The sequence below is a fragment of the Macrobrachium nipponense genome, chromosome 17, assembly GCF_015104395.2.
Source record: "Macrobrachium nipponense isolate FS-2020 chromosome 17, ASM1510439v2, whole genome shotgun sequence".
Lineage (NCBI taxonomy): Eukaryota > Metazoa > Arthropoda > Malacostraca > Decapoda > Palaemonidae > Macrobrachium > Macrobrachium nipponense.
In genome coordinates, this window is record NC_087210.1 from 74,314,410 (window position 1) to 74,339,052 (window position 24,643).

Sequence of the window (24,643 nt, forward strand, 5' to 3'; positions counted from 1 at the left end):
GTTCGATATTTTATATAACTCAAAAAACTCAAGGCTAAAACTGCGATCGGGACTTGCAAAGGAGCATTTATTGTCATGACCCGAAATAGTGTTACCTCTAATTTATATAGATTTGTACGGGTGTTCCACTTGTTTTTTGTGTGTTTTCTAATCCCACCGCTGCCACCAATATTAGGGCTTGTGCCTTGTATGATAAGGCGCCCTATGAGGTAATGTTAGACTAGCGATAATCTTACGCTAAGTCGGTTGGTATTGCACTTCCATCTTCAATGGAGTGTCTGGGGGTTTGTAGATCATTTACGAAGTCGGTATTATCTTGTTGGTTATTACGACGATGTGTTAAACTCATGGTGAGGAGGTTCTTGTAGAAAACACGAAATATAAAAATATATGTATTCTTCTGAAATTTTACATGCTGAAGATCAGATATGATTGTACAAGTCTTCTAATAACGATAGCTTGATCGCTTCTGCCAATGATGATGGCTAATCCTATTCCTCTACATGATAAAGCTTAGGTAAAGAGGTACAGGTCTTCTAATGACGATAGCTAACTCTGTTCTGCCCGTCTACCATCTCTGTTACAAGTTATGAAGGAACAGACAGTAGTTCGAACATATGAACATACATACAAATGACATAGTTTCATACGAACACAAAATGAGACACGCTACAGATCACGTAGGCCGTTTGAATTATAGGTCGGGGTAGTTGTCTCAAGCAGGGAGCTTGGACTAATGTTTATAAACAATTGAATGACTACAGGTGACGGCATGTTATCTTAGCCTACATACTTATTGTATACGTCATCTTTAGCGTCTCTAGTCTGATCACATTCCTGCAAGCAATCTGGTTGACCTCTTTAGTTTTAGACTTTTATATATAAGGACTAACATTCCATATTTTTATTATGTAAACACTTACATATGGAACCACGGAGTAGCTTTGACTGTCGATTCTCAAGTAAGATCTACCTGCAGTAGTGTATGGAACCACGGAGTAGCTTTGACTGTCGAAGAGGGGTTCCGTTAATGTGATTTCACTCGTCTGCCGAAGATCGCAGCTTAGATGAACTTCTGAAATTATGATTCGGCTATTGCTGGGTATATTTCAGAGATGAAATTTTGTACAGAAAGTTTAAAACATCAAAATAATTAAACAAAAAACTCAGATACTATAGAAAATCGTCTTCAGTCGTTATCAAAGACTTGACGTTCATAAACCTGTAGAAAACTATGAAACTTCAATAAGGTACTCTGACCCATCATGAAGCACCGATACAGTTTTATCGCTCACCATTACAGAGACATTATTGTTCCCTCGGGTTCTCTGTTTCTCCTCACCTTCGATGTCATGGTTCTATGAAGTCTGAGCGTGAACGATTTATTTGCATCTGCATTGAAACTCTAAGCGACAACAACAATAGCTATGGTCTCTTGAATACTTTCATTGGTAATTTGGTCCACTATTGACTGAATTAACACTGCTGGTTCCACCGTACTTCGGGACTATAGTCAAGTCATTTAACCGTTGAAAAAAAAAAAAGATGGTCATATTTGCTAAAAGCCAGAAGCAAAATTATTCTCTACAATGTGAAGTCTGCAGTTTTTAAGACAGCAGTTAAAAAAAAATACTCAAAGCAAAACGCCTCCAGCTGATATTTTTCTCGTTTTCTTGCGGAATCAGAGGAATGTATTTCTGTTGATTAGAAATTAATTTCTCGATATAATGCGGTTCGGATCCCACTATAAGCTGTAGGTCCCGTTGCCAAGTAACCAATTGGTTCCTAGTCACGTCAATAAAAATCTAATCCTTCGGGCCAGCCCTAGGAGAGCTGTTAATCAGCTCATGGTCTGGTTAAACTAATACATACTCATTCTCGTTTTCATGACGCTTGCTTTAGATAGGCACACGAAGCCGCCTATCCCTTCATATTCCCCATGGAAAACCAGTTACATTACAAAAATGTACAAGGATACTAAAGTAACTACGCTGCACATAAAAGTGAAACTGGCCATTCCTTTACCTTCTTAAATAGTAATTAATACTTAAAAATAAGAGAAGAAAAATTGACAAAATTTGTCTCATTTGTGGGAAAAGTTAAGTATATCTTAGTTTTACCAGACCACTGAGCTGATTAACAGCTCTCCTAGGGCTGGCCCGAAGGATTAGATATTTTTACGTGACTAGGAACCAATTGGATACCTAGCTTATTGTGGGATCTGAACCACATTATATAGAGAAATAAATTTCTTTCACCAGAAATAAAACCAGCTTTGTAAATAACGACAAAGTTTTACAATAAAAGGAGAAATACTAACAAAGTTTCGTTTGTGAAAACATTATCTTGTCAAATAAGTGTAATACTCTGTTTCTTACATTTTGGTTGAAAACTCGGTATTTCTGTGAATTTGATCATATACTTCAACAGCTAAATTCTCGATGTCAGTGTTATTAATCAATGTTGCATTCTGCTTAAACAGTACCGTCTACACATTTTTGTTACGTATTAGAGACCCAATACTGTTTCAAGAAGTTATTATAAAAAAAAAAAAAAAAAAAAAAAAACTTTCCAGGATGTCGGTGTGATGTTTTTAAATCCAAGTATTATGCGCTATTAATACTCCTGGTCATTCATTTTAGGCCTCATTAAATGATGTAATATTAGCATGCCACAATGAAACAATTCATTATTTATTCGGAGGTAATGAATATTTCTCTGCCATTAAGTCGAAATGGCAATCCGTATGTTGAATTCAGTATGTGAAAATTAAAATTCGCGACACAAAAAGGAAAAATCTGACAAAATAAAATATATATTTTACTTTAAAATAGTGCTATTTTTTCATTAAAAAGCAAATATCTGTATGTTATGCTGTTACTACAGAAAAATATATCAATGATAAAACAAATCCCATTGACCTACTGTAAACACTGAACTGAAAAACAACTAAAATTGCTGCACTTCTTTGGATACTAGAAAACAGTATTCTTGTCATGTAAATGTATACTTGCACAGATATCGTAATATTTCGTCGAGGTTCGTTGTCTTACGATATATCTTAGAATTACCATTGTATCAAGCTCAAAGTACTTAAATTTTCAAATGCTTACAATCAACAACGTCTTTAACTATAAATTAAATCGGTATACTAATTGCATTCTTGCTGTGATATCTAAATGTAAATCATCGGACCATTCTATTTTATTCATAGTAATTTCTTGTCGTATGCAAAATATGTGGGCACAAGTAACAAAGTGTCAGAATGTCTCTTTCTGTCATAGATAAATACATTATATATTATACATATGCATTTATATATATATATATATATATATATATCTATATATATTATGTATATATATATATATATAATATATATATATAATATATATATAGTATACTATACACAAAAACAGGAAAGAGAGAGAGAGAGAGAGAGAGAGAGAGAGAGAAGAGAGAGAGAGAGAGAGAGAGAACCACTATGGTTATGGGCAGCCTGGAAAGGCCCGGAAATCTACTTGAGAGAGGACGTTGGACCTATTTGAAGGTTATCCAACAGTCTTGATTGATGATCTTCCACTCTCACTCTCGCCCAAGCTTTTTCTGTGGGAAAAGAAAAAATAATCTTCAAGCTCTTCCAACACCTTAATACAAGAATATGTGTGTGTGTGTGTGTGTGTGTGTGTGTGTGTGTGTGTGTGTGTGTGTGTGTTGTGTGTGTGTGTGTGTAGCTTTTATAACCACAAAATCATATTATATATATATATATATATTTTTATACATAAATTACATGTGTATATATATATATGTATAATTAGTGTATATATATATATATATATATATATATATATATATATATATACATATTTATACGCAAGTTATACATACATATACATATTTAATTTGTATAAATAAAAACACAAATAATATAAGTGTATACATGTATAATTTGTGTATAAATATGTATGTATATGTATGTATGATATATATATATATATATATATAATATATAGATATATATACTATTTTGTATATTTACTAATTTTGAAATGATAATTCTGAACTTTTAAGTTCCAAGGTATAGACAGCCTATTAATATCGAGTTCACTATAACGGGATTTATTTACACCTAAAAGTGTCAATTTACATGTAAATTTAAACCTTTAAGTGTAAATGATCAAATCATACTGTTAATGAATGATTCAATATAGCGGTCAGAGCACTTGCTCCACTAACGAGAGCGCCAGGATTCGATTCTGGAGGAGCAGAACACTAATTATCAAGACACCCTACATATTTTCAAAAACTGTTTTCCCTTTGTAAAAACCAACAGTGAATTGCACAGTACACCCTATATATCTTTAAAAACTGTTTTCCTTCTGTAGAAATCATCAGTAAGTTACACAGTCACCCTATACATTTTTAAAAGCTGTTTTCCTTCTGTAAAAACCAACAGTGAATTACACATTACACCTTGTATATCTGTAAAAACTGTTTTTTCTGAAGAAACTTAGCAGACTTACACAGTACACCCTATATCGGGGTGAAGACCGTCATTGGGCTACCAGCATTACCTTAAATAATTACTAAAAACGGATGACTTTCCCTTACTGTGATTCATTTCGAATGGTTACCAAACCCAGGATCTAGGCCAGGGCTCATACACAATAACACAGGTGCTTTAAACCACCAGTTCCTGTAAATCTCAATTCGATTAATTTTGACCCGTGAGGCCCCATCTTTGTTGGTATTGAGTATACTCTGCGTGTGTGTATGAACGCGAGTCCAAGTGTGTAGGAGTGTATATAAACCATTAACATTAGATTGTTCGTAACGTGCGAATGAGGGACATCGTAACTATGACAGTATTCTAATTAGAAACGACCAGCGAACGAGTAGACAGACGTACGCGATGCAGCTTTGTTGACGATAATGAACGTGGGAAAGTGATCAAAAGATGAGAAATCGAGTCATTTCCGAGTTTGTTTGAGCGGTAGCTTCCGACCATTTCCTCCTCCTACTCCTCCTCCTCCTCCTCCCTACCCCTTCCCCGCCACCAGTCGATCGAAGGCCCGTTGGACACTCGCCAGGCCTCCTCCTCCTCCTCCAAGGTCGCATTCTCCACCCCCAACCCCGGACATCCGTAGGTTGGTGGGGAAGCGAGGAGATTCTAACCAGAGTAAGCGGCCGTTCCCTTCGTAAGCTTATCCAGGCACTTTCTGCTATGGAAAGCTCTAATTTAACTTTCATATTTAAGTTTCTATTCTGCTCATTTCGCATGATTATGTATATTTTGAAGAGTCTAAAGGGCACTTTACATTAACAGACGGTCCGCGCATACCTGTCGGCCGTCGTTTGTCTGTTTTGCCTTTACACTATTCAGACAGAATGTGGATTCCAACCTAGATATAAGCGCCTCAGTGGCGTGGTTGGTATGGTGTTGGCGTACCACCTCGGTGGCCTCATGTTCGATCCTCGGACATTCCACTGAGGGGTGAGAGATGTGTATTTCTGGTGATAGAAGTTCAGTCTCGACGTTGTTCGGAAGTCACGTAAAGCCGTTGGTCCCGTTGCTGAATAACCACTGGTTCCATGCAACGTCAAAACACCATACAAACAAACAAAACCAACCAAGATATCTTAGTCGCCTGTCTAGAGCAAGAAGAATAAGTGACTCCTCCCACAATTCCTGTCTCGTCTTGAAGACTTAACGACAGTCGTTGCCGACTTGTAGTTTGGTCGTTGCCTCCTTTACAAAAAGGATATTGGTCGCTTCGACAAGCCTTTCGGGCAGGTAAGCACAGACCGTCTGTTCATGTAAAGGGCCCTTAATAGAATACAGGATATATGCCATAGGCCAAGCGCCGGGATCTATGAGGCCATTCAGCGCTGAACGGGAAATTGACAGTATGAAGGTTTAAAAGTTCTAACAGTAGGGAGACCTCAAAGCAGTTGCACTATGAAACAATTGATAGGAGAGGGTGGATAGGAAGATGGAAGAAAGAGAACATGAACGGAGGTAAAGAAAATGGAGTACATTTTGAAGGCAAAACTGCCCCACTTAATTGTTTATTGGTTACAGAACAATACATAACATTGTTTGCTCTCCGCAAACTATTATCAAACTTATTTTAATAATATACTCTTTTAGTTTTCCTCTATGCAGCTCTCGTCTTTTTGTTTGTTTGTTTGTATGGTGTTTTTACGTTGCATGGAACCAGTGTTTATTCAGCAACGAGACCAACAGCTTTACGTGACTTCCGAACCACGTCGAGACTGAACTTCTATCACCAGAAACACATCTCTCACCCCTCAGTGTAATGCCCGAGAATCGAACTTGCGGCCACCGAGGTGGCAGGCCAAGACCATACCGATCACGCCACTGAGGCGTCTTTTTGGATTAGAGTAAACATCGCTGTTTTCCTTGGCCACCTTCAACCAAGGTCCTTGAAATATACTCTGCTCAGAGGATATTCAAAGGACCCTGACTTCATCGAGACACAAACGAAATTACACGTCCTGCACTCCTGTTGTGACCCATATCCGTATTAAAGAAGCATGGCCGTCATATCCATCACGAACAGGCTTTGATAAATCAATACGACCTGTTCACTGCTGAATTGATCATTTTCCAGACAGCTGCCGGGCCTCAGCTGGTGTGGAACATTATCGTCGATGTGTAACGGTAGAATTTTTTTCAGGGGACAAAAGCATCGTACGGCTGCACGAACGATCGAATCCTTCTAATTAATCTTGGCATTCGCGATTTTCCTTTGATTGCCCTTGTTACTTTTTGTAGTTTTAAATGAAGGTTTTACGAGTTAGCCGGTGGTTCCCAAACTGGGGGAAATTTCCCCTTGGGGGAAATTTGAAGCTACCAGGGGGGAAATAATTATACTACCTATTAACTAAAAAAAATTCACCCTTGTCACTAATTTAATTCTAAAGTAGAAGAGCAAACAAAAGTCCTTTTATTTGTTACTAACCGCTCTCTATGGCTATGTGGTTTAGTTGTTACTAAGCGCTCTCTATCCAATTTACTCTGTAACTATATGTTTATCAGTACATTTGTACATTTGAAAAAATAAACCCGTAAATGGTCACAGTACTCTTTCCCTCATACACATGAACGGGGAAATCTGGATGGTTGAACTGGGTGTAGGGGGAAATGACAGAAAAAAAGTTTGGGAACCACTGCTCTAGACCTTACTTGTTATTACAACTAGTACAAAGGTCAACGCCTTTGGACTGGTAAATACTATGAACGGCAAAAATTCCTTTCACGTCTAATACTTAACTGGGAGAGAACAATACTGATGCACCTGAAATTGGAATGAAATTCGAAGGTACACAGCAAAAAACAATAAACAGATTTGGTTAATAGAAAGGCCATTCTATGCCTTCTAACTAACCAGTCCAACACGCATTTAGAAAAGAGAATGTAATAAAAGCAAAGGCATCTCCGCCTGAGTGCGCCCTCAAGGAGAATTTTCCGAGTACGAATACCGCCTCCCTTTAAGCTTCCTTAATGACAAAAGTTGTGGGCAATTTGGACATTGCTGCGGTCACAAATCATTATCAGTCTCGGGCATCGATTACAAAGTCACTCTGCGTAAGTTATATTCAAACGGTTAGCATGATTATAGGTAACAAAAATCTCCCCTCTCTCTCTCTCTCTCTCTCTCTCTCTCTCTCTCTCTCTCTCTCTCTCTCTCTCTCTCTCTCTCTCTCTCTCTCTCTCACTAAAAAACTGGATTACCGGACAATCATGGCAAATTCATTTAGCTTATGTGCCAGTGCACTTTCATTTTAAGTAGGGAATTCATCGACCGCGGGTGGCACCACGTAATAGCCTCTCTTAGGGCGGATGTCCATAAGGCTTACTTTACCGTTTGCTTCCTGTCGCTCAGATTATGGGCCGTGTCTGCAGTTTATGAAAGCTTATTATCTTTTGCTGAGTCACTGTCCAGGACTTATTTTTTGGTAGATGTAGCAGCCACATAATATTCTCAGAGAGAGAGAGAGAGAGAGAGAGAGAGAGAGAGAGAGAGAGAGAGAGCTACGGGAATCTGACTGAAAATTCTGATAAAATTTTATTTCCTCAACTACCTTACCTTTATTCTATGGCTAAATTTTAATTTCCAGAGGGGATAAATAATTATAATAGTATCATTCTCCCATAAGCCAAGCTGCTTAAATATTCCTGAAAATTCTGGTAAACATTCATTTCCTCCAATGTTATTTTTTTTTACTCTGTGACTAAATCTTCCTCCTTTGAGCGCATAAACAGCACTAACCTTCAATTCTGGTTCATAGAAAACTGCAATTAAAACGTTATAAAATAAGACATTTTTTCTCATAAGCAGACCTGATCAATATTACCTGAAAAAATCTGGCAAAAACTTATTTCCTCCAATATGCTTTTATTTCATTTACGACATATCTTTACCCTTAGAGTGCATGAATAATATTAATCTCCAGTTGATTTATATCAACAGTTTTTAGCATACTAATATTATCCGGTAATAAGTTTACTAGAAACTTAACAGTAATAAACCTCCTAGATTTTTGGCTTTGCATGGTGGGCCTATAAATCTACTTTTGGAACATTTCTCCTGGATAGTAGAGTTGATACCATATAATCGCAACAACAGTCACTAAAACGTAAGCACTGTCGTGAATAAATACAACAGTATTATTATAGAGAGAAAAAGAACAAATAATGCTTTCAACAAATCTGGCATATCTTATATTTGATAGTGCTTTCAAAATAAACTATAGTTTACCTCGGTGACATTACATTAAATCCTTAAATTATAAAATGCAAAATTTAAACTTATCATGCAGCGCTTGTCCTACACGTATTTTTTCTTAAAAGAAAAAAAAAACGAGAAAAGGGTACAAACAATAATTTATTCTACAGTGAAAGATGCGAACACAAATAGATTCTACCATAAGGAAGAGTGAGTGTTCTCTGTAAAATTCGGTGGAAAACTCTTTCTCTGAAGAGCAAAAGGAAAAAACAAACAAATAAAATATAAATAAAAAAGAAGTATGGAAAAAATGAAACGAAGATTACTCAAGAAGAAAAGTTAGAACGCACCGAAAAATATATATGAAAATAATGACCATAACCGTCGAAGGCAGCAAAGAAAGACCTATAAAAAATAATAAAATACTGAGAAAAAGAAGAAGAGTTTATTGCGCTGCGTTTGCCGTGTGGAAGAACCTATTGTATGAAGAGTATACTTGTTTACAACGCCAACGAAAATCTTTTCAAGAGCCAAGGACACAACGGGCTCAACGAATGTAAAGTATTGTCTCTCGTTTTTCCTTAGCCTCCCCTTTCTGTCCTTCTGAAAACCGATAAAGCTAGAAATGTCAGCGACATTTGGAATTTTAAAGGACAAGTAATATTTTTAATAAGGAGATCCTCATTTTTCATAGACTCCCCTTTTCCGTTCTTCTCAAAGCCGACCATGGTAGAAATGACTGTGGCATTCAGAATTTTAAAAGACAATTTTTTCAACATATTATATTTGGAATGGAATATATTTAGGTCAAAGACAAAGCGCTGGGATCTTCGAGGTCTTTCCGTGCTGAAAAGGAAACTGAGAATAAAGGTCATTCCAGAGGCGTAACAGGAACAAAATCTCGGAGTTGCACCATGAAACAACAGTTCGGAAAGGGTGGAAAGTGAGATGGAAGAAAGAGAATATGAAAGGAGGTATAGTAAAAAGAATAAAAGGGGTTGCAGTTAGGGGCCGAAAGGACGCTGCAAAGAACTTTAAGACTAATGCCTAAAGAGTATCGTGTGCGGTGCAATGACGGCGCTAACCCCACACCCCCATACCCACGGTTTTTTTTTTTATTTATCAATGAAATCCCTTCATATATATATATATATATATATATATATATATATATATATATATATATATCACATACATATACATACTATACATACAATATATACATATATATAGATATAGTATAGTATCACATACATTTATACATACATATATATACATATATATGTATATCTTATATATATATATGTATGTATATAATATATATAATATATATATATATATATATATATATATTATGTTTATGTTGTATGTATGTATTATTAATAAACGGGAGAAGGAATAAGTATTTATCCGAACACACACTGACGTAACGCGTGTCAAGATCCTTCGTCTTCGGAGAAGCCGATCCAGATAGGTTTTCATTCTGGGGCTGTCCACGGTAATTGAATATATTTTCTCCCTAATGGCTTCTGGAGCAATAAAACTGAATTTAGTGCTGCCACGAGCATTTCACTGATCTACGACCAAAACAACTCAATGTTTCTCCCTCACCTCGAGAACTCTGACTCAGGCCGTCTTCGAGACGTTTATCACCTCTTCCGTTTTTTTTTTATTTTTTTTATTTATCTCTATTCATCAAAGGATGGGGGGTAATTTTTCTGGCAAAGTATGGAACCTTCTTTTCAAAATATGGTGGTCCTTCTTTTTCAAAGTATGGTGGACCTTCTTTTTCAAAGTATGGTGGTCCATCTTTTTCAAAAAATGGTGGACTTCTTTTTCAAAAGTATGGTGGTCCATCCCTTTTTCAAAATATGGTGAAAGCCTTCTTTTTCAAAGTAATGGTGGTACGTCTCAAAATATGGTGGACCTTCTTTTCAAAGTCTGTGGACCTCTTGGTCAAAATATGGCGTGGTCCTTCTTTTCAGTATGGTGGTTCTTTTTCTCAAAAAAAAGGTTCCTTCTTTTTCAAAAATGGTGGTCCTTCCTTTCAACCAGTATGGTGGTCCAGTCTTTTTCAAATATGTGGAACCTTCTTTTTCAAAGTAAATGGTGGGGTCCTTTCTTTTTCAAAGTTATGGTGGACTTCCTTTTATCAAAGTATGGTGGTCCATCTTTGTTCAAATATGGTTGACCTTCTTTTTCAAAGTGATGGTGGACCTTCTTTTTCCCAAACGTAATTAGGTGGATCCTTCTTTTCAAAGTATGGTGGTCCTTGTTTTTCTTTTTCAAAAAGTGGTGGTGTTCCATTTCTTTTTCAAAGTATTGGTGGAGTTCCTTTCTTTTCAAAAGTATGGTGGTTCCCTTCTTTTTCAAAGTATGGTGGTCCTTCTTTTTCAAGTATCGGTGGTCCCGTCTTTTTTCAAAGTATGGTTGGTCCCTTCTTTTCAAAGTATGGTGGACCCAATTCTTTTTCAAAAGTATGGTGGTCCTTCTTTTTTCAAAAGTATGGTGGACCATTCTTTTTCAAAGAATATGGTGGAACCTTCTTTTTCAAAGTTTTATGGTGGGACCTTCTTTTTTCAAAGTATGGATGGACCTTCTTTTTCAAAAAGTATGGTGGTCTTATCTTTTTCAAAGTATGGTTGGGCCATATTTTTCCAAAGTTATGGGGACCTTTTTATTTTCAAAAGTATGGTGGGTCCATTCTTTTCAAAAAGTATGGTGGTCCTTCCTTTTTCAAAGTTTATGGTGGGACCTTCTTTCAAAAGTATGGGGGGACCTTCTTTTGCAAAGTATGGTGGTCCCTTCTTTTCAAAAAATATGGTGTCCTCTTTTTCAAAGTATACGGTGGTCCATCTTTTTCAAAAATAATGGTGGACCATTCTTTTTCAAAGTATGGGGTCCTTCTTTTCAAAGTATGGTGGTCCATTCTTTTTCAAAATGATGGGTGGACCTTCTTTTTCAAAGTATGGTGGTGCCTTCTTTTTCAAAATATGGTGGACCATTCTTTTTTCAAGGTGGTGGTCTTCTTTTCAAACATGGTGGACCTTCTTTCAAGTATGGTGGACCCTTCCCTTTTTGTCAAAGTATGGTGATCCTTCTTTTTCAAATGTTGGATGGTGACCATTCTTTTTCAAAGTCTGGGTGGTCATCTTTTTCCAAAATTATTGGTGGACCTTCTTTATCAAAGTATGGTGGGTCCTTCTTTTCAAAATATGGTGGACCTTCTTTTTCAAAGTAATGGTGGTCCTTTCTTTTTTCGAAAGTATTGGTGGTATATCTTTTTTCAAAATATTGGTTGGTCCTTCTTTTTGGGGAAAATATGGTGGTCCTTCTTTTTCAAAGTATGGTGGTCCATCTTTTTCAAAATATGGTGGTCCTTCTTTTTCAAAGTATGGTGGACCCTTCTTTTTGAATTTCAAAAAAAAAAAAATGGTGGACCTTCTTTTCAAAAAGTATGGTGGTACCTTCTTTTTCAAAGTATGGGGTGACCTTCTTTTTGAAAGGTCTGGTGGTCCCTTTCTTTTTTGCAAAATATGGTGGACCTTTCTTTCAAAGTATGGTGGTCCATTCTTTTTAAAAAAATATGGTGGACCACTCTTTTTTGGGAAAAAGTATGGTGGTCCTTCATTTTTAAAAAAATGGTTGGACCTTCGTTTTTCATAACATGGTGGTCCTTCTTTTTTCAAGGGTATGGTGGTCCCATCTTTTTTCAAAATATGGTGGACCTTCTTTTTCAAATTATGGTGGTCCTTCTTTTAAAAAAAATGGTGGTCCTTCTTTTTCAAAACATGGTGGTCCTTCTTTTTCAAAGTATGGTGGTCCTTCTTTTTCAAAGTATTGTGGTCCATCTTTTTCAAAATATGGTGGTCCTTCCTTTTCAAAGTATGGTGGTCCATCTTTTTCAAAATATGGGGGTGGTCCTTCCTTTTCAAAGTTGGGTGGTCCATCTTTTTCAATATGGTGGACCTTCTTTTTTCAAAGGTATGTGGTCCTTTTTTCTTTTCAAAGTATGGTGGGAACCTTCCTTTTCAAAGTAGGTGGTGGTCCATCTTTTTCAAAATTTGGTGGAACCTTTTTTTTCAAAAAGTATGGGGTGGTACTCTTTTTTCAAAATTATGGTGGACCTTTCTTTTTCAAAGTATGGAGTGGGTCCTTCTTTTCAAATATGGTGGACCTTCTTTTTCAAAGTATGGTGGTCCTTTTTCTTTTCGAAAAATATGGTGGGACCTTCTTTTTGTTCAAATTTCTCAAAGTAATGGTTGGTCCGTTCTTTTTCAAAAGGAAAGTATGGTGGACCCTTCTTTTTCAAAGTATGGTGGGAGCCCTTCCTTTTCTAAGTAAATGTGGGCTTCTTGTTCAAAGTATGGTGGACCTTCTTTTTCAAAGTATGGTGGACCTTCTTTTTCAAAGTATGGTGGTCCTTCTTTTTCAAAGTATGGTGGACCTTCTTTTTCAAAGTATGGTGGTCCTTCTTTTTCAAAATATGGTGGACCTTCTTTTTCAAAGTATGGTGGTCCTTCTTTTTCAAAGTATGGGGGTGCGGGGGGGGGGGAAAAAAACCTCATTTTCAAAGTATGGTTGGGACTTCTTTTTCAAGTATGGTGGTCCTTCTTTTTCAAAGTATGGTGGACTCTTTTTAAAAGTTATGGGGGACCTTTTTCAAAGTATGGTGGATCTTCTTTTTCATAGTATGGTGGTCCTTCTTTTCAAAGTATGGTGAACTCCTTTTTCAAAGTATGGTGACCCTCTTTTTCAAAGTATGGTGGACTTCTTGTTCAAAGTCCTTTGTGGTCCTTCTTTTTTCAAAGTATGGTGACATTCTTTTTAAAGTATGGGGGACTTCTTTTTCAAAGTATGAGGGCCCGTCTTTATCAAAGTATGGTGGTACTTCTTTTTCAAAGTATGGTGGACATTCTTTTTCAAAGTATGGTGGACTTCTTTTTCAAAGTATGGTGGACCTTTTTTCAAAGTATTGTGTCCTTCGTTTTCAACAGATATGGTGGACTTCTTTTTCAAAGTATGGTGTCCTTTCTTTTCAAAGTATGGTGGACAGTCTTTTAAAGTATGGGTGGTCCTGCTTTTTCAAAGTATGGTGGACCTTCTTTTACAAAGTATACTGGTGTCCTTCTTTTAAAAGTATAGGGGACATCTTTTCAAAGTATGGTGGACCTTCTTTCAAAGTATGGTGGGGCCATCTTTTTCACAAGTATGGTGCGTCCCTTCTTTTTCCAAAGTATGGTGGTCCTTCTTTTTCAAAGTTGGTGGTCCTTCTTTCAAAAGAATGGTGCGTCCTTCTTTTCAAGTATGGTGGTCCATCTTTTTCAAAATATGGTTGGACCTTCTTTTTTCAAAGTATGGTGGTTCCTCTTTTTCAAAGTATGGTGGGACCTTCTTTTCAAAGTTTATTGGTGGACCTTCTTTTTCAAAGTAGGTTGGACCTTCTTTTCCACAAAGTATGGTGGTCCTTCTTTTTCAAGTATGGTGGGACACTCTTTTTCAAAGTATGGGTGGAACCATCTTTTTCAAGTAGGGTGGACCTTCTTTTTCAAAGTATGGTGGACCTTCTTTTTCAAAGTATGGTGGACACTCTTTTTCAAAGTATGGTGGTCCTTCTTTTTCATAAGTTATGGTTGGACATTTTTTTCAAAGGATGTAGGACTTCTTGTCAAAGTATGGTAGACCTTCTTTTTTCAAAGTATGATTGACCTTCTTTTCAAAAGTATGGTGGTCCATCTTTTTCAAGTAGTTGGCCAATGTTCAAAAGATGGTTGGACCTCATTTTCAAAAGTATGGTGGTCTTTTTTTCAAAGTATGTGTGGACCTTCTTTTCAAAGTATGGGGACCTCTTTTTCAAGTATGGTGGACCTTTCTTTTTCAAAGTATGGTGGTCCTTCTTTTTCAAAATATGGTGGTCCTTCTTTTGCAAAAGTCATGGGGTCCTTTTCTTTCAAAATATGGTGGACCTTCTTTTTCAAAGTATGGTGGTCCTTCTTTTTCAAAGTATGGTGGTCCATCTTTTTCAAAATATGGTGGACCTTCTTTTTCAAAGTATGGTGGTGCTTCTTTTTCAAAATATGGTGGACCTTCTTTTTCAAAGTATGGTGGTCCTTCTTTTCAAAATATGGTGGACCTTCTTTTTCAAAGTATGGAGGACACTAGCTTTTCAAAGTTTTGTTTTAATGGGTTAGATCCTCTTTTTCAAAGTATGGTGGACTTCTTTTTCAAAGTTAGGGTGGTCCATCTTTTTCAAAATATGGTGGACCTTCTTTATCAAAGTATGGTGGTCCTTCTTTTCAAAATATGGTGGACCTTCTTTTTCAAAGTATGGTGGTCCTTCTTTTTCAAAGTATGGTGGTCCATCTTTTTCAAAATATGGTGGTCCTTCTTTTTCAAAATATGGTGGTCCTTCTTTTTCAAAGTATGGTGGTCCATCTTTTTCAAAATATGGTAGGTCGTCTTTTCAACAGTAGGGTGCGACCTTCTTTTTCAAAATATGGTGGACCCTTTTTCAAAGTATGGTGGTCCTTCTTTTTCAAAGTATGGTGGACATTCTTTTTCAAAGTATGGTGGTCCTTCTTTTTCAAAATATGGTGGACCTTCTTTTTCAAAGTATGGTGGTCCATCTTTTTAAAAAATATGGTGGACACTCTTTTTCAAAGTATGGTGGTCCTTCTTTTAAAAAAATGGTGGACCTTCTTTTTCATAACATGGTGGTCCTTCTTTTTCAAGGTATGGTGGTCCATCTTTTTCAAAATATGGTGGACCTCTATTCCAAAAATGGGGAACTCTTTTTCAAGGTATCCGGTTTTTTTGGTCCTTCTTTTTCAAAGTATGGGTGGTCCATCTTTTCAAAATTTTATTGGTAGTCCTTCTTTTTCAAAGTATGGTGGTCCTTCTTTTTCAAAGTATGGTAGACCATCTTTTTCATAGTATGGTGGTCCAACTTTTTCAAAGTATGGTAGTCCATCTTTTTCAAAGTTTTTGGTGGTCCAAATCTTTCAAAAAGTATGGTTGGACCTTCTTTTCAAAGGATGTCGGTCCTTCTTTTTCAAAAAATGGTGGACCTTCTTTTTCAAAGTATGGTGGTCCATCTTTTTCAAAATATGGTGGACCTTCTTTTTCAAAGTATGGTGGTCCTTCTTTTTCAAAGTATGGTGGACCTTCTTTTTCAAAGTATGGTGGACCTTCTTTTTCCACAGTATGCGTGGTCCTTCTTTTCAAAGATTTGGTGGACCGTCTTTTTCAAAGTATGTGGACCTTCTTTTCCAAAGTATGGTGGATCTTTTTTTTCATAGTATGGTGTCCTTCTTTTCAAAGATGGTGAACTCCTTTTTTCAAAAGTATGGTGGACCTTCTTTTTCAAAGTATGGTGGACCTTCTTTTTCAAAGTATGGTGGTCCTTCTTTTTCAAAGTATGGTGGACCTTCTTTTTCAAAGTATGGTGGACACTCTTTTTCAAAGTATGGTGGACCTTCCTTTATCGAAGTACGCACTATGGTGGTACTTCTTTTCAAAGTATGGCGGACCTGTCTTTTTCAAAGTATGGTGATCCTTCTTTTTCAAAGTATGGTGGACCTTCTTTTTCAAAGTATGGTGGTCCTTCTTTTTCAAAGTATGGTGGACCTTCTTTTTCAAAGTATGGTGGTCCTTCTTTTTCAAAGTATGGTGGACCTTCTTTTTCAAAGTATGGTGGTCCTTCTTTTTCAAAGTATGGGGACCTTTCTTTTTCAAAGTATGGTGGTCCTTCTTTTTCAAAGTATAGTGGACCTTCTTTTTCAAAGTATGGTGGACCTTCTTTTTCAAAGTATGGTGGTCCATCTTTTTCAAAGTATGGTGGTCCTTCTTTTTCAAAGTATGGTGGTCCTTCTTTTTCAAAGTATGGTGGTCCTTCTTTTTCAAAGTATGGTGGTCCATCTTTTTCAAAATATGGTGGACCTTCTTTTTCAAAGTATGGGGTACTTCGTTTTCAAATATGGTGGACCTTCCTTTTTCAAAATTATATGGTGACTTCTTTTTTCAAAGTATGGTGGACCCTCTTTTTCAAAGTATGGTGGTCCTTCTTTTTCAAAGTATGGTGGTCCTTCTTTTTCAAAGTATGGTGGACACTCTTTTTCAAAGTATGGTGGACCTTCTTTTTCAATAGTATGGAAACCTTCTTTTCAAAGTATTGGTGGTTAAACTTCTTTTTCAAAGTATGGTGGAAAACCTTCCTTTTTCCAAAAGGTATTGGTGGAACCTTTCTTTTTCAAAGTATTGGTGGAAACCTTTTTCAAAGTATGGTGGTTCCTTTTTCTTGGTTTCCAAGGTATGGGTAAAGGACCTTCTTTTTCAAAGTAATGGTGGTTCCTTTTTCTTTTGGAAAGTATGGTGGGAAACCTTCTTTTTCAAAAAAAAAGGTAATGGTGGTCCTTCTTTTTTCCAAAAAGTATGGTGGACCTTCTTTTTTCAAGTAATGGTGGGTTCCTTTTCTTTTCAAAGTATGAGTGGACCTCTTTTTCAAAAAAGTATGGTGGACCTTCTTTTTCAAAGTATGGTGGACCCTCTTTTTCAAAGTATGGTGGACCTCTTTTTCAAAGTATGGTGGACCCTCTTTTTCAAAGTATGGTGGACCCTCTTTTTCAAAGTATGGTGGTCCTTCTTTTTCAAAGTATGGTGGACCCTCTTTTTCAAAGTATGGTGGACCCCTCTTTTTTCCAATGTATTGTGGTTCCTTCTTTTTCAAAATATGGTGGACACTCTTTTTCAAAGTATGGTGGACCCTCTTTTTCAAAAAGTTGCGTGGTTCCTTCTTTTTCCAAAGTATGGTGTCCTTCTTTTCAAGTATGGTGGACCTTCATTTTTCCCAAAGGTATGATGGACCTTCTTTTTCAAAGTATGGTGGTACACTCTTTTTCAAGGTTAGTGGGACCCTTTTTTCAAAGTATGTGACCTTCTTGTTTTCAAAAGTATGGTGTCCTTACTTTTTCAAAGTATGGTGGACCACTTTCTTGTTCAAAGTATGGGTGGACCTTCTTTTCAAAGTATGTGGTCTATCTTTTAAAAGTATGGTAGGATCTTCTCTCTCAAGTATGGTGGACCTTCTTTTTCAAAAGTAGGATGGACACATATTCAAGTATGGTGTCCTATTTTTCAAGTATGGTGGACACTTTTCAGAAGTATGGTGGTCTCTTTCAAGTATGGTGGCCCTTCTTTTTCAAAGTATGGTGGTCCTTCCTTTTCGAAGTATGTTGGTTTTTCTTTTACAAAGTATGGTGATCCTTCTTTTTCAAAGAATGGTGGTCCTTTTTATTCAAAGTATGGTGGACACTCTTTTTCAAAGTATGGTGGACCCTCTTTTTCAAAGTATGGTGGTCCTTCTTTTTCAAAGTATGGTGGACACTTTTTCAAAGTATGGTGGTTCTTCTTTTTCAAAGTATGGTGGACCCTCTTTTTCAAAGTATGGTGGACCCTCTTTTTCAAAGTATGGTGACCTTCTTTTTCAAAGTATGGTGGTCCTTCTTTTTCAAAGTATGGTGGTCCTTCTTTTTCAAAGTATGGTGGACCTTCTTTTTCAAAGTATGGTGGTCCTTCCTTTTCGAAGTATGGTGGTTTTTTACAAAGTATGGTAGTCCTTCTTTTTCAAAGAATGGTGGTCCTTCTTTTTCAAAGTATGGTGGTCCTTCTTTTTCAAAGTATGGTAGTCCTTCTTTTACAAAGTATGGTGGTCCTTTTTCTTCAAAGTATGGTGGACCCTCTTTTTCAAAGTATGGTGGACCTTCTTTTTCAAAGTATGGTGTCTGTCTTTTCAGTATGGGTGGTTGTTTCTGTTTTTTCAAAAAGTATGGTGGACTATTCTTATTTTCAAGAGTAGGGTGGACACAGTGCTTTATTTTCAAAGTTGGGAAACCTCTTTTCTTTAGTATGGTGGTCTGCTTCTTTATTTTGTCAAGTATGGTGGACACTCTTTTTCAAAATATGGTGGTTCTTCTTCTTCAAAGTATGGTGGACCCCATCATTTTCCATATGGTGACTTCTTTTTCAAAGTATAGTAGACCTTCTTTTTCAAATTATAGTGGTCCTTCTTTTTCAAAGAATGGTGGACCTTCTTTTTCAAAGTATGGTGGACCTTCTCTATCAAAGTATAGTGGACCTTTTTCAAAGTATGGTGGACCTTCTTTTTCAAAGTATGGTGGACCTTCTTTTTCAAAGTATGGTGGACCTTCTTTTTCAAAGTATGGTGGACCTTCTTTTTCAAAGTATGGTGGTTCTTCTTTTTCAAAGAATGGTGGTCCTTTTTTTCCTCACACTCTTAGCGATTTCCTGTCCCTTCCTCGAGCTAGTCTGTTTCTTTCGTTCTTTTATTGACGTCCCTATACTTCATATTCTGAACATAATCGCACATCGGCCCTACGCCACTTCATTTCCGAGAGTTGTCCCTTTTTTGTAAGGAACAATAACTCCGTTGTTCTGTTATTTAGTAGTACCATATAACCGTTCTCCAGGGTACTTTATGAAGAAGTGTGACAGTATTTGTTACGGCACAGACCTTCTGGAAGAACACGGAAAGAAGTTTTACGTTTTTCACATAGAACAGAAAATGATACCATTTTAATAAGGTGCCAGTATTACAGACCGTGACATAAATCGGCACACAACAGATTTTTCTGTAGGTATGATTTTTTTTCCCCTGGAACCATTACGCTGTTTGCTAGTCATTTTTAACGGCACAATTGTTTCCAATGTCTCGTCGACAACACGTTTTATTTAAACTTTGTCTAATGCCACACTGCAATTTTGACCTTACATTCACCTCACAGAACTTTAAAATCACCTTAAATGACAAGTGCAATGGCATTATTGTCTTGAAAGTTTACACGCTTTATTGTGCCAAAGCCAAAACCAGTATATGCCATATATATTCTAGATTACTTATGTCAGCAGAAACATATGTAATACAAATTCCAAAGTCAAAACTTCAAAATTTAGAGATTTGAAGTTATGAGACATCCAAGTGAACTAGCAAACATTTTTTGGACTTTTTGCCTAAATCTATTCGCTGAAAGAACAAAAGTATCCTACTTCTGAAGATCGGGGCCCATAATTATGTCACTTAGCGACTAAAGGACATCCACGAAAAATCCGCGATGGTTCCTATAAATTTGTCCTCTCTCCTCTCTAACTATACGCATGAACACAAAACGTGTCTGTATGTGAGCACGCGCGCGTGTACATAAAACATTTATCTAAATCACGTATCTAGAATGCATAAAGGGTCCTGGGATTAAAAACAGAATCCTCGATGCTCTGCAAGGTTTAAATAATGCATTCACTAATGCAATAGGAAGGTCGTTCAAAAGGGAGTTTCAATACCCAGATGACCCGAGTGTTGCTTGGTATACAAGGGTTGGCAGAATGTTATACAAGCTTCTTTTACACCTTCCCATACATAAAAGGCCGACAGCATCAGGTTTGCTTAATCTAGAGCAGAGGTTCTCAAACATTTTAACTTCTCGACCCCCTTATGAAGTTTCAAATTTTCTACCGACCCCCTAGACTAGCCCCCCCCCCAAAAAAAAAAAAACTATCAGAATCAATTAGAGTAGTATTAGTTTAGTACTTGACATTCAGTATGATAGAAAAGTAACACCTAGTAAGAAAATATGTTTAGAACTTTAGATGTACGAGTATATGTAACTTAATTCTCCGACACGTTAGTTATTCATCGACCCCCTTTTGACCCCCTGACCCAGTTATTCAACGACCCCCTTTTAACCCCCTTGACTATTCATTGGCCCCTTGGATGATCCTTTTGACCCCTGGGGGTCGATATAGACCACCACTTTGAGAACCCCTGATCTAGAGCAACCAACCAACCTATGCCCATTACGATTCTCTCTCTAACTAGGCAATGAAACAGCTTTGAAGCAACAGCATATAGTTTGTAACGCAATGGGATTTACCTAGGATTCTAATGGTAAATCAGAAAATATGGCACAGCCGCTAAGAACGGCCTACAGGTGGGGAAAAAATCGCTTACTATGAGATTCAGGGCCTCTGTAACACGGTTTTTTCGCAATAACTTTTTATCTATGCATTTCATAAATATAACGCTTATTCAGAATACATATTATATCAACACATAAATTTTGAGTGTATTCTGCACTACGTAGGTTGAATGAATTTGGTACTTATAATGTAATAGTGACCTTTTTTGAAGACGGGCCAACTTACTCAGAGGAAAGGTTTCGAACGCACTCGTTACGTAACTTATGACAGCATTTCTTCCCTCTTTCTCGATGGATGATTGGCTATACGTAACGAAGGCTAAACCTCTGGCAACAATGACATGCAAATTTAAATACAAGCAAAGCAGTACACCTTTATGAACTCTGGAACCTCTCCACTGATAATTGTCACAATGAACAAACCAACAAAATATGTTAATAAATGCAAAAACACTTCGATTATTAGTCTAACTCCCAAAATAAGTTTCCAAAGAAATTACAGTCTACTTTATAGGTCACAATCAGATTGACAAGATGTAGGGAATAGTTGGTAATTATCAAAAAAATAGTAGACAAGCTTGATTTGATAACTGCTATATCCAATGTCAAGCAATTTTTATTTATTGGCTATCTACCTATTTACTGAAAAAAAATAGCCGGTACCGTATATTGGCTTTAAACCTTCACCAATAATTATTGTCAGAATGGTGACTTCATGAGGCTCCACCCACTTTCGTAGCGTTATAATTCAGGATAACACTGAAGGCTACCATGGGCATTGTTGGATTAGAAAATTTAACTTCTGGCTATAAAAACTAATTTCTCGAGTAGTTGAAAGAAGTGCTAAATGATCCTCAAGGATCCCAGCAGTTGGCCTAAACGTTTAATTCATGTATATTACTGCTATTCTGTTGCGGCACTACTGCTACAGTAGTGTTACTACGCTAGCACTGATACCCCACCCACATCTAAGTATCGTTCCGCCATTCATAAAGTCTTTGGGTTTCAGAGCCGATGGAATTTCTGTCTGGTGGATGGGCGGGGCAACATTTAGTCAAAAGGTGTTTGTTTACCTTGCTTACGTAATGAATGTTTTTCGACTCTTGGCTCGTAATCATTGGCCATGGCGTCGGCTAGATAATTTTTACTCTATAAAAATTAAAACTATCGGGTTTAGGTTATTGATAATGCTGACAAAATTTGTGTGTGGTTGTAAAATATACATATGTCAACTTTCAGCTACATCCGATGCTTTGACAAGGAGCAAAGTCCAAAAAACCGTGTTACAGAGACCCTGAATCTCATAGTAGGTTAATAACAACGTGTACGATTTTGGGTGCCCGCCCACGGCGCCGCCAAAATGAGCCAATGGAACAACAATATTCGCCAAATACATAAAAACAGATGAAGGCCTAGCACTAATGAAAACACCCCAGCCTATGGGGAGAAAAAGACAATAAGCGCTGTTCTAGGGACTGGGGAAAATCCCCAGAAGAGAAAGAAACCGAGAAGGGGATCTAGAAAAAGGATAAGCCGATCTCCGAAGGAGACTATGCGGGTGGATTTTCGGGAGGGAAGTGGCTGTGGGGATATATACGTATATAGGGAGGGGATAGGAGAAGAGGGGTGGGGAAGGGGTGTAGTAGAATCTAGGGCTAGGGGCGTGATCCGGAGCCCAAGAATTTTTTTTTTTTTTTTTTTTTTGCTGAAAGAAAAAGTAGAAAGGCATTATGGAGGGATTCTGAAATTGCACTTCGCTGTAACCTTGGTCGAAGCTAGATCGATGGATTGGTCTACTGAAGGGAAGAGTTGGCATAGCAATAAATTACGTGAAGCAGCTTGGGTCTCTAAGTACAAGTACTTGTACTTGGCTTACGTACAAGGGTTTTAGGGGGTCGTTATTTAGGACTAATATTTCTTGATATCTACAGCCTTTTTACGTTTTTACGGTCATCCCCCAACGGGGCTTGTACTAAACACGTTGCAAAGGTGGATGAATACCGGTTGAAACCCTTGGACGTCACTCACTGTCTAGGGAAGATCCAGAAGTTGTGACATCTTTGTGTTACCATCTCTTGAAAATAAATTAGCCTGATATTGTGCCGTGCGCCTAAAAAGTTAACCTTTTATATTGAACACCATCAGTGTCTACCTCCGTTTTGTATTAGGGTTTTTATCATATGGCTGCTGGCGTGGGTAATTGGATTTTGGCATATAAATACAAATTTATCAGAACAAAGAAAAAAATTGTTTCTGGACAAAGTTTTGGTCATATGTGGATTTTTTTGTTTGTTTGTTTGTTTAAACGAGTAAATGCGACAACTGGCATAACCTGTCCTGTAACAAGCCGTAAACTTCAACCACCCCAACTGATAATTTAAGAGCAATCACATATGTTATACAATGGGGATTAGATGTACCATCAAACCGGGTCTCACAAGTTGAGCTTAATACAATAATTATTATGTTCGATTTTTTTATCTTATACAACTAATTCTCTCGTATATTTTTCACACTGGAATGGTAACACTTTTTTGTGTAAAGTGCAAATCTACTTCATATTCAAATTTGTATTATCAACTAAACTAGGAAATTAAACAGAATCTTTGCCATTACCTTTACTTGTGAGTTGGCTCACAAAGTTGGCAGCATATAGAAAATGGGTCTACAATAATATATCAAGAAGACGGGAAACTGCCGTATGTCGTCTGAGGACTGGAGACACCTAAGGATTTCTGATGGGCAACCCCAGCCATCCTGTGGCTGTGATGACTGTAGTGTTTGGTTCCGCTGACTGTAAAGGCCCCTATACACTGAACGATTGTATGAACGACTGTCTGTATCGTTTGCAAAAACATTGTGTATGGGCTTGTCTGAATGCAAAAGTGGGCGGAGCTTCGTGTCTGAACGATCTCAGCGGGAATCTGTCACGACCAGTTGCTGGCTTGCGACTTCAGTCTGGCATACATAGGTCGTTCAATGTTTGTGTTTGTCTGCCGATAAAACGCTATCGCGCACGTCTCTTCTAGAGATGATGCCAAGTCTTCCCGAAAAAAAAAATCTTTGTTCAGACTGAAATCGGTGAGGAGATCGTTCATACTGTTTGAATAGTGTGTGTGTGTGTGGATAACGATAATCGTTCATACAATCGTTCAGTGTATGGGGCCCTTAATACTCTCGCTGGTCAAGTGTCCTACTCTTGGCGACCTGGACCTGAGAAGATATTTCCTTCCTGAATATCGGGATGGTGACGGCAGAATACTCTGAGAGGAATTAAGTTTTAACCCGCCCATGTATTTTTAAGTTTATAGAAGGAGCTGGACTCCTTAACAAAATATTTATGTTTTTAATGGCAGACTTAATAACAGTGTACCTTTATTAATAACTTTTATGATTTTAATTATTTTTATATTTTAATTTCATTTTTTGTTAGCTTTTTATACGAAAAAAATGATTCTACTAACATATTTTTAGATTTCAATCTCGTTTGTTGTGACATCAGATCATTTACTATCAAAACAATCAACTGTTATTTCGAAATGCATAGATATCCTTCTAGTCATTCTTTTCGAATAAATGCATTCGTATAGTTTTCCAATTTTCAGTTAAAATATAGTTTCCAACCCAATTAATTTCACACGCGGGGAGATGAGAAACCCCGGAATGAATCTAGATAAGATGACGGATGGAAAATATATATCAACCATTCATGCAATACGAAACATTTTCAAATTCATCCCCTCTCATAAACAAGAGGGTGCCAACGAGGTGAATGACCGGAAAATTAACTTCAAGCTGATCGTCTTTTGGCAGCAGTGATTCTTATGGTGATGCACAAAAAATGGAACTATTTTAAGTTAACAGCTATTATAAAATTATTATTATTTTATTTAAAAAACT

At 37.1% G+C, this 24,643-nt stretch overlaps 1 protein-coding gene across 1 annotated transcript in view; it reads right to left on the bottom strand.

Annotated features, from left to right (window-relative positions):
- Window positions 1–3,481: 3,481 nt before the first annotated feature.
- Window positions 3,482–24,643, bottom strand: part of LOC135196064 (mediator of RNA polymerase II transcription subunit 20-like) — a 292,162-nt gene continuing 271,000 nt past the window's right edge. The window contains exon 6 of the mRNA XM_064222527.1: window positions 3,482–3,606. Within this exon, the coding sequence (XP_064078597.1) occupies window positions 3,586–3,606 (21 nt within the window). The 3' untranslated portion in view covers window positions 3,482–3,585. The remainder of the gene's footprint in view (window positions 3,607–24,643) is intronic.